Below are 10,030 nucleotides of genomic sequence, written 5' to 3'. Positions count from 1 at the left end.
GAAGTATGTCAGAAAGAGAAAAACAAATATCGTATATTAACGCATATATGTGGAACCTAGAAAAATGGTACAGAATAACCAGTTTGCAGGGCAGAAACAGAGACACAGATGTAGAGGACAAACGTATGGACACCAAGGGGGGAAAGTAAAGCTGGGGGGGATGAATTGGGAGATTGGGATTGACATGTATACACTAATATGTATAAAATAGATAACTAATAAGAACCTGCTGTATAAAAAAATAAATAAAATTCAAAAATTCAAAAACAAAGGAAGGGGATAGAGGCAAACCCTATAGATTGAAAGAAAACTAAAAGAATATTAATCAATCGCAATGTGTAGACCCTATCTGGATGCTGATACAAGCAAATTGTAAAAGAAAACATTTGTGACATTTCTAAGACAAATGAAGAAATTTGAACATTGGAAATTTGCTGGGATTAAGGAATTATAATATTTTTAGGTGTGACAATGGTATTATATTTTATATATATATATACACACACACATATATGTATATATAGTTAAGTCTGTAACTTTTAAAGATACATACTGAAATACTTACAAATGAAATATGTCTGCTACTTGGCATAAAATTATCTGGAAAGGCGGACTGGATGGGGGTAAGGATGAAATAAACAGCCATGAGTGGATAACTGTAGAAGCAGGGTACTGGATACACAGCAATTCTTTATATTCTTCTATCTTTGTACATGTTTTAAATTTCCCATAAGTAACAAAAAAAGAAAATCAATAAATCAAAGTAATTCTCCACATTAACAGAACAAGGGCAAGTCATGTAATTCTTTCAATAGGTGAAGAAAAAGCAATTGGTAGCGTTAGAACACTGGACTGAGTAGGAAAACATTGATTTCAATCCTGACTCTGCTCTGTGATAGCAGGCAAGTCACTTTACATCTCTGGGTCCCAATTTCCTCACCTTTATGATAATAGAGTTAAATTGCATGGTTTTTAAGTCCTCCCACCCCAGCTTTGTTTTCCAACTATTTATTGAAAGCCTTTTAAATACTAGAAATATCCATGTTAACCTTAAAATTCAATGACTAGCTCTCTCACCAGTTTCTCATTTATCCTGAGTTTCAACTTCTTCCTATGAGGTTTATTCCAAATCTGAACTTGGGGATTTTGGAGATCATTCTCCCTAATGAAAATGTAAGCAAGGGCTTCCCTGGCGGTGCAGTGGTTAAGAATCCACCTGCTAATGCAGGGGACAGGGGTTTGAGTCCTAGTCCGGGAAGATCCCACATGCCGCGGAGCAACTAAACCCATGCGCCACAACTACTGAGCCTGCCCTCTAGAGCCCGTGAGCCACAACTACTGAAGCCCACGTGCCTAGACCCTGTGCTCCGCAACAAGAGAAGCCACCGCAATGAGAAGCCCACCCACCACAAGGAAGAGTAGCCCCCACTCACTGCAACCAGGGAAAGCCTGCAAGCAACAAGAAAGAGCCAATGCGGCCAAAAATAAATAAATAAATAAAATAATTTTTTTTTAAAATGTAAGCAAAACGTGACACCAGTAGTTCCATTATCTGTTATTTGCAAATATTACGTCTCAATGCTGAGGGCCTGTTTCTCTGTTTTGTTCATCTAAAAATTACTAGAAGAAAAATTTTAATTCATTATCCTTTGGATAAAGGAACTATAACGTATATTCCTTATGTGCAAGCATTATGATCTTGAAATTGTTTAATCTTACTGTAAAAGTAAGTAATTATTGAAAAGTAATTATTCAATCTCATCTATAAAATGGGGATGATAAAAGCACCTACTGGACAGAATTTTGAGGCTTAAATAAGTTAAAATATGTAAAGTATTCACAACAGTGCATGCAAGTGCTTGATAAATGTTTACTATCAGTATAAACGTGAATGGAATTCAGGACTATAAGCAAATATTAATGCGTATAATGTAACCATGGTTCCCTAACTTGTGAACTTATTGGACTTGCCTTTAAGAATCTTGATGTTTGGGGCTTCTCTGGTGGCACAGTGGTTAAGAACCTGCCTGCCAACGCAGGGGACACGGGTTGGAGCCCTGGTCCGGGAAGATCTCACATGCCGCGGAGCAACTAAGCCCGTGAGCCACAACTACTGAGCCTGCGCTCCGGAGCCCGCGAGCCCCAACTACTGAAGCCCGCGCGCCTAGAGCCCGTGCTCCGCAACAAGAGAAGTCACCACAATGAGAAGCCCGCGCACTGCAACCAAGAGTAGCCCCCGCTCGCCGCAACTAGAGAAAGCCCGGGCGCAGCAATGAAGACCCAATGTAGGGCTTCCCTGGTAGCGCAGTGGTTAAGAACCCGCCTGCCAATGCAGGGGACACGGGTTTGAGCCCTGGTCCTGGAAGATCCCACATGCCGCAGAGCAACTAAGCCCGTGCACCACAACTACTGAGCTTGCGCTCTAGAGCCCACGAGCCAAAACTACTGAAGCCTGCGTGCCACAACTACTGAAGCCCACGCACCTAGAGCCCGTGCTCCGCAACAAGAGAAGCCACCGCAATGAGAAGCCCACACACCGCAACGAAGAGTAGCCCCTGCCCGCCACAACTAGAGAAAGCCCGCGCAGCAACGAAGACCCAACGTAGCTATATATAAACAAATAAATAAATAATTTATTTTTTTTAAAAAAGACCCAATGTAGCCAAAAATAAATAAATTAAATAAATAAAAAAAAAAGAATCCTGATGTTTGGACTTCCCTGGAGGCACACTGGTTAAGAATCTGCCTGCCAATGCAGGGGTCACGGGTTCGATCACTGATCCAGGAAGATCCCACATGCCACGGAGCAGTGCGCCACAACTACTGAGCTTATGCTCTAGAGCCCTCGAGCCACAACTACTGAATTCCACACACCTAGAGCCCGTGCTCCACAAGGGAAGCCACCGCTCACCGCAACTAGAGAAAGCCCACGTGCAGCAATGAAGACCCAATGCAGCCGAAAATAAATAAATAAATAAATTTATTTATTTTTTTAAAAAAAAGAGAGAGAAAGAATCCTTATGTTTTATCTCAACAGAGCTGGGGGGGAAACAACTAGACAAATCAAGAAAATAAGTAAATATCCTGATGCCCAGGCTGCATCCCAGACCAATCACAGCAAAATCTCTGGGGGTGGGCCCCGGTATTTCTTAGTCTTCCAGATCATTCCAAATGTGCAGGCAAAGGTGTAAACCAATGACATAAACAACAAAGGTAAGGAATAAGCAGGTACGAAGCAGCTAGAGAACTCCTGATTTGACAGCTCAGTTTAAGCTGGGTTTGGAAGGAAAGTGGTGCTTAACTCTAAGTTCTATAATGTTTTTCTATTAAAAACCGATAGCCAGGGACTTCCCTGGGGGCACAGTGGTTAAGAATCCACCTGCCAATGCAGCGGACACGAGTTCGAGCCCTGGTCTGGGAAGATCCCACATGCTGCAGAACAACTAAGTCTGTGTGCCACAACTACTGAGCCCGTGTGCCACAATTACTGAAGTCCGCGCGCCTAGAGCCCGTGCTCCACAATAAGAGAAGCCACCGCAATGAGAAGCCCACGCACCGCAACAAAGAGTAGCCCCTGCTCGCCGCAACTAGAGAAAGCCAGCGTGCAGCAACGGAGACCCAACACAGCCAGAAATAAATAAATAAATTTATTTTTTTTAAAAAAACAGTAGCCAGGGAATGCTGTTCAGTGGTTAGGACTCTGCGCTTTCACTGCTGAGGGCCCAGGTTTAATCCCTGGTCAGGGAACTAATATCCCACAAGCCGCACAGCATGGCCAAAAATAATAATAATAATAATAATAAACTGGTAGCCAGAGATTAGAGAGGGAAATAAATTGCGTAGGTACTAAAAGCAGGTCTCCTTAAGGCAAGCGAAGAACAAAGAATGAGAAAATACATAGGGTGAACTAGAAATACAGGATTAAAATATATCTCTTTAGATAAAGAAAACAAAAGGTTTAGGACCTGTGACTTTTAAGAAGACCTTAAAAAATATTTAAAATCACAGCCTGAAAGACAACAATCTCTCTCTGCTGCAGGAATTTAATTACCTGGAGAACCAGCTGTGTGCTCAGGAAGCAAACAAAGATGGGGCCAAATACATAGGAAACACCAATTGCCCTGAGGAAAGAACTGTTCTTTAACGTGCCATCCAAAACCTAGCGTAATGGGGAACACATTCTAAAAAACAACAACAACACAAGTCGTAACGCTAGAACGGGGAAGGTCTGACTCATGGGTCAGCTGCTCCACTTTCAGCCTCATCGGCATCATCGCCTTCACAGGTGTAGGCGGTCCAACAGCTACGCAGCACCGGGTCCTCGTCACTTGGACCGCAAAAAGCAGAGATCTCATCTCGAGGATCAGACCCACAGTAGGACTTACTTTAACAAAAGGCTGTATGTCAACAGAGAAAGCCCTGTGTGGGTGCTGTTCTTTTTTCCAGTGCTTGTTCACAAAAGAAGTTAGGCTAAGTCCTCACCCTGGGGGTAGCTGTTGGCTGACGTTGTTTGCCCTCCCAGAGCATTTTCAGATACCTGTTGAGTATCTTTCTGCCCAAAGACTGAGATGCTGGTGGGTTTCTATGTTCTAGGAACAGAAGTCAGGGCTGCGGCCACTGTATGAGGGAACTGAGCGATTGTCTTGGGGTCTAGGTGCCCAGTTGCCCTGGTAAATCCCTGTTTAAACTGTAAACCAGACAGAACTTCAAAGCTGCATTTATAAAAGCATGCTAATAGCAACAGACCAAAATAAATGAAAATTTACAGGCAGGCACGTTTTGGAATTCTTAATAGGCTCTTTTTATCTTTCTTTAATTATCGTTTAAAGGATGCTTGCCAGCCTCACTCCTTAGCCTGCTGGCAAATGAAACCTTAGTTTTTGTATGCTTTTATTTGGGGGGGGCGGGCTGCACCGCGCGGCATGCGGAACTTCCCCGACCAGGGATAGAACTCGCATCCTCTGCAGTGGAAGCGCGGAGTCTTACGCACTGGACCGCCATGGAGGTCCAGTATTTTTAGGCTTCGTTTAAATATTCTATCTGCAGCCCATTCCACACCGTTAGTCCAAATTTTCACGTGACAGTTGGAATGAAGGCCTACGGCTCCCTCAAACAAAACACCCTTCCCCAAAGCAGTGCAATTTATAAAAACTGTTCGCCATTCCTTGCTGCTAAAGATATTCATCTTTGTGCATCTTTGGTCAGTAACATGCATATTTGCACACACAGTTTCCAAACCAGAAAAAGCGTTCAATGTGAAGTCCTACAAAATATGACGATAGCTTGTCATCACTTGACGAAAAGCACTAATAATTTGAACGAAGCCAAGCGCGCGCGCACACACACACACACACACACACACACACACACACACACACGCTGTGCTTATCAACAGCTCTTCAAATGTAAAGACTAATTATCCTCGCCAAGAAATAAGGTACTTATAAACTTCCTAGCTGACTCTGCTCTAATTAACAGAAGTTCTGTCAACAGCCCCGGGGTGGCGGCGACGCAGGACACTTGGGGGCTCCGGGGCCTCCCCACTCTCCACCTGCCCGTCCCCCTACGCCGCGTACGCTGCTCCGCGCCAGGCCCGGGCCGGCTCGGGGACCCTGCTCCCGGGTAGCTCAGCCGAGGCCGCCAGTGCGGCAACGCAGGTGAGCGCCCAAGTGTGTCCCTGAGGGGCGCGGCTCGAGTCTGTCGCCCCTCGCGGTCACTTCCGGCCCAACCTCTCCGGGAACCACGCTCACCCGGCTCGGCGCGGCATCCCTGCGCTCACCGCCGCGCTCGGGGGCGAGCTGGCAGCCGCCGCCGGAGAAGGCGCGGCAGAGAGGATGGAGGGCCCTCCTCGGGTATCGCAAGGCCGCCATGGGTGCCGTCCGGCGGCTACCGCGACGCACAGCAGAGTCGCGACGGCGCGAGGGGCTGCCTTACGGCACGGTCGCAAAGTCCGCGGGAGGGGACGACTCGGCCGACCATGAGCTTGCCCGGCATGTGACAGGCTGCGTGGGCGGCCGAACGGCGCGAGCGCGCCCGGGTGGCAGCTCCTCGGGCGCGGGCATTCCAGGGGACTGCGCTAGGCGGCTAGCGGCGGGCTCAGCAAGGGTCGAGGTGCAGCGCGGACGCCGGAGGACTTTTTCCCAGGACTGGGGGTGTTCGGCCCGGGGGCGGGGCTGCCGGGCCCGGCGACCGCCGGACTGCGGGGCGTTGGCCGCAAAGCGTGCGATGGCGCGGGCGGCGCAGGTGAGCGAGGGCGGAGGCCTCCGCGGGGGTGGGGGCGCGGCGCGCGGCCTCCCCTCGGCACGGACTGCCAGCGGACGACCCCTGTCCCGGGGCGCCACCCCTGCCCCGGGTCAGATGCGGCCGGGTCTGGTTTCGGAGCCGGGCTCCCCGCAGCCGGCCGGGCCCGAGTTCCCTCCCTTCTCGCCGGCTCCCCTGGTCCGGCCGAGCGCGGCCGTCCCCTCCCCCCACGGGCCATTGTGAGGTCAGGCCGGCGGGCGTGTCGTGGGGCCCGGACGAGACGCCCGGAGCGGCCGCTGCGGCCAGTAGCTGCCGCTGCCACCGCCGGCCCCTTCACCGGCTGCCCCGTTCAGACGTAGCCGGGACGGGGAGAGAGATGCGGCTTGGGGCGCAGCTCCGATACCGCACCCTGTGAAGGGTCGATCTTCCATCTGGCCACTTCACCCACGGGAAGCCGAGACCAAACCAGCTTAGACCGCTGCTGGGTAAAGTGCTGGGAGGGCCGGGCAAGAGAGGAGGAAGCAGTTGAGGCAGCCTGCTCCTCTGGGCTTTCAGAGGCGTGTTCTGGGCTTGGCCACCCACAGGGCATTAGTTTCGGTTGAGCATCCATCTCCCTCCCGTGAAAGAGCGTTAAAAAAAAAAAAAAAAATGCGTTAAGCCCTTCTGGACCCTTAAAGGGAGGCCGGTGAGCGAATTAGGCATAGTCGTCTCATTCTCGTGGGGTGTGTTTTGGAGGAGGAGAGGAGCATGATAGGGCCTAGAGGACACTAGGCCTCCGAAGCCCAAGGTGGTGCCTTCAACATAACCCCAGTCGCCTTCCCTGTGGAATTTTATCCCTGTTTCAGGGAGGATTTGTGAGGTATCCAAAGGGTGGGGCGAGAAACAGGGTATCTTTACACAAGTGCTTAAAGGGTGGAGAGGAAGTAGAAGCAGGGACTTCTGGGAGTGTCAGCGAACCCCTGGTGTTTGCTTCAGTGGCTCAGCTCCTTTTGTTTAGTTCCTTTTCCTGAAACTAGGCATAGCACTTTGGCCTGGTGGGGGCCCATGACGTCTGGAAGGTTAGAAGAGCTGCTGTTTTACATTCCGCAGAGGTGCCCTGCTCTTGCCAAAAACCAGCTTCCAGTGTTAAGACCTAAGAAGGCCCTTGTGCTTTTTCCAAGCTGATAGTTCAACCTCATGGCATACTTATGAAGGCATATGCCGTTTTCTTTGATGACTGAGGAAACTGAATTTCCCAGGTCCGGAGCTCCGGCTCACATTCCCCACTGCAGTAACCCCGGCCTCAATCACTGTCATGTTTAGCTTATTTTCAGGGGAGGGAGTTGATGAGTCACTCTGATTTCTGTACCTGAGTGTGCCTGTCCTTGGGATCGCACTAACAAGCTGTATTTCTTAAGCATATCCTTTTAGAATGAATTAATATATGATTACCGTTCTGCAGGCTTTGTGGTGTAATGTTACCATGTTTGTCATCTTTTAGTGCTTGTGAAACTGAACACAACAAAAGTATGGAGATGGGAAACCAACATCCTTCCATTAGTAGGCTCCAGGAAATCCAAAAGGAGGTAAAAAGCATAGAACAGCAAGTAATTGGTTTCAGTGGCCTGTCAGACGACAAGGATTACAAGAAACTGGAGAGGATTCTAACAAAGCAACTTTTTGAAATAGACTCGGTAGATACTGAAGGAAAAGGAGATATTCAGCAAGCTAGGAAGAGGGCAGCACAAGAGACAGAGCGTCTTCTCAAAGACTTGGAGCAGAACGCAAACCACCCACACAGGATCGAAATAGAGAACATTTTTAAAGAAGCCCAGTCCCTGGTGAAAGAGAAGATTGTGCCATTTTACAGCGGAGGCAACTGCGTAACTGATGAGTTTGAAGAAGGCATCCAGGATGTCATTTTGAGGCTGACACACGTTAAAACTGGAGGCAAGATCTCCTTGCGGAAAGCACGGTATCACACTTTAACCAAAATCTGTGCAGTGCAAGAGATTATCGAGGACTGCATGAAAAAGCAGCCTTCCCTGCCGCTTTCTGAGGACGCGCACCCCTCAGTTGCCAAAATTAACTCTGTGATGTGTGAAGTGAACAAGGCCAGAGGCACTCTGATTGCCCTTCTTATGGGAGTGAACAGTAATGAGACTTGCAGGCACTTATCTTGTGTGCTCTCGGGGCTGATGGCTGATCTGGATGCTTTAGACGTGTGCGGGCGCACAGAAATCAGAAACTACCGGAAGGAGGTCGTGGAAGATATCAACCAGTTATTGAAGTACTTGGATTTAGAAGAGGAAGCAGATACCACTCGTGCTTTTGACCTGGGGCAGAATCATTCCATTTTAAAAATAGAAAAGGTCCTCAAGAGAATGAGAGAAATAAAACACGAACTGCTTCGAGCCCAGAATCCTTCCGAATTGTACCTGAGCTCCAAGACAGAACTGCAGGCTTTGATTGGACAGTTGGATGAGGTAAGTCTTGAAAAAAACCCCTGCATCCGGGAAGCCAGGAGAAGAGCAGTGATTGAAGTTCAGACCCTCATCACTTACATCGACTTGAAGGAAGCCCTTGAGAAAAGAAAGGTGTTTGCTTGTGAGGAGCACCCCTCACACAAAGCGGTCTGGAACGTCCTGGGAAACTTGTCAGAGATCCAGGGGGAAGTTCTCTCGTTTGACGGCAGTCGAAATGATAAGAACTACATCCGGCTGGAAGAGCTGCTCACGAAGCAGCTGCTTGCCCTGGACGCCGTTGACCCACAGGGAGAGGAGAAGTGTAAGGCTGCCCGGAAACAGGCAGTGAAGCTTGCACAGAATATTCTCAGCTATCTCGACTTGAAATCCGATGAATGGGAGTACTGACACGCCAGAGAGCCCACGGTTGATCGTTCTTATTTTGCACTTTATATATATGTGTACTTATAGAGCGCTTTCAGTTTGTTGAGCCTGAATGTCCGTTATACATGCATATGTCAATCTCAGTATTTATGATTTAAGCAAATTCAGTATCTCTGCTGCTTTTGATGTTGAAAAACAAATATTGCAACATATTAACTTTTCCATTTGGATCACTATGTTGTGGTGTGGTTTTTTGTTGTTTTTTTTTTTAATCAGAAAATGGAATAGGGGCAGCTTTTAAAACAGTTTTAATGGGTTGTTCAAGCATTAAAATGCAGATATTTCAGAATCTAGAATAGACATAACCTTACATAATAAATACCAGGACAATTATGAGGAAGGGGGAAATTTTTGGTGAAGTGGAAGTAAGGTCCAAGCACAAACGCAGTACAATGATATGTTTTATTATGCTGAATAAAGCAGAAGGATTTTTTTCATTTATAAAACCCAATTGGTCCCACCCAATTTAATAGGGTGGGAGTTTTTTTGGATGGTGGGTTCTTTCATAAACACTTTTTGTTTGAAATACAGTGTATTTTCTCCTATACTCTGCATTTAGAGGGGGAGTCTTATTTTTGTGTGCGACATAATAAAATTATGAAAATGAATAGCAAAAACACCTTTGAGACTGCATTGAAGAAGGGATAAAACACCAGCTGATACCTTCAAGTTGTTTTTGTTTGTAAAATCTAAACTTACAATTTCCCTTAGAAATTACTAAGGATGGGAACATTTAAATGAAGTTAATGGACCTTTAAAAAAAAAAAGGAAACGTAAGATAATGAAAAGTGGAAATTACCAAATAGCAGATAGCATGTAATGGGCTTCTTTCGTTCAAGGCCGCATAAGGGACAAACTTGTTAAACATTCCCAATGCTGTTTTACAGTGTATGAGAGCAGAA

General features: G+C 47.3%; 2 protein-coding genes across 7 annotated transcripts in view; one reads left to right on the top strand and one right to left on the bottom strand.

Moving 5' to 3' along the window:
* Positions 1 to 5,920, bottom strand: part of COA8 (cytochrome c oxidase assembly factor 8) — a 62,545-nt gene extending 56,625 nt beyond the window's left edge. For 2 of the 5 annotated variants that reach the window (XR_008618746.1, XM_024131013.3), the window contains exon 1: positions 5,751 to 5,915. Coding sequence is in view for 4 of the 5 variants with exons in the window: in XM_024131013.3 (XP_023986781.3) it covers positions 5,751 to 5,870 (120 nt within the window). In the remaining variant the exon portion in view is untranslated. Of the gene's footprint in view, positions 1 to 565; positions 662 to 5,750 lie in introns of those variants that run through there. The other 3 variants (XM_055088744.1, XM_055088743.1, XM_055088742.1) reach the window with 3 other exon arrangements.
* Positions 5,921 to 6,006: 86 nt separating this feature from the next.
* BAG5 (BAG cochaperone 5) lies at positions 6,007 to 9,298 on the top strand. 2 transcript variants are annotated; one of them, XM_024131007.3, is made up of 2 exons: positions 6,007 to 6,243; positions 7,721 to 9,298. In XM_024131007.3, the coding sequence occupies exon 2, from the start codon at positions 7,749 to 7,751 to the stop codon at positions 9,090 to 9,092; it is 1,344 nt and encodes a 447-aa protein (XP_023986775.1). In that variant the 5' UTR covers positions 6,007 to 6,243; positions 7,721 to 7,748; the 3' UTR covers positions 9,093 to 9,298. The 2 variants fall into 2 exon arrangements, with proteins under 2 accessions (XP_023986775.1, XP_007100599.1); XM_007100537.4 differs by lacking the exon at positions 6,007 to 6,243 and adding an exon at positions 6,282 to 6,725.
* The last annotated feature ends 732 nt before the right edge of the window (positions 9,299 to 10,030 follow it).

Source organism: Physeter macrocephalus, chromosome 11, assembly GCF_002837175.3.
Source record: "Physeter macrocephalus isolate SW-GA chromosome 11, ASM283717v5, whole genome shotgun sequence".
NCBI lineage: Eukaryota > Metazoa > Chordata > Mammalia > Artiodactyla > Physeteridae > Physeter > Physeter macrocephalus.
This window is presented reverse-complemented; position numbering and strand designations above follow the sequence as displayed.

Bases quoted from the DNA above. Each gene is read 5' to 3' on its own strand.
- BAG5 (XM_024131007.3), top strand. From the start codon at position 7,749: ATGGAGATGGGAAACCAACATCCTTCCATTAGTAGGCTCCAGGAAATC.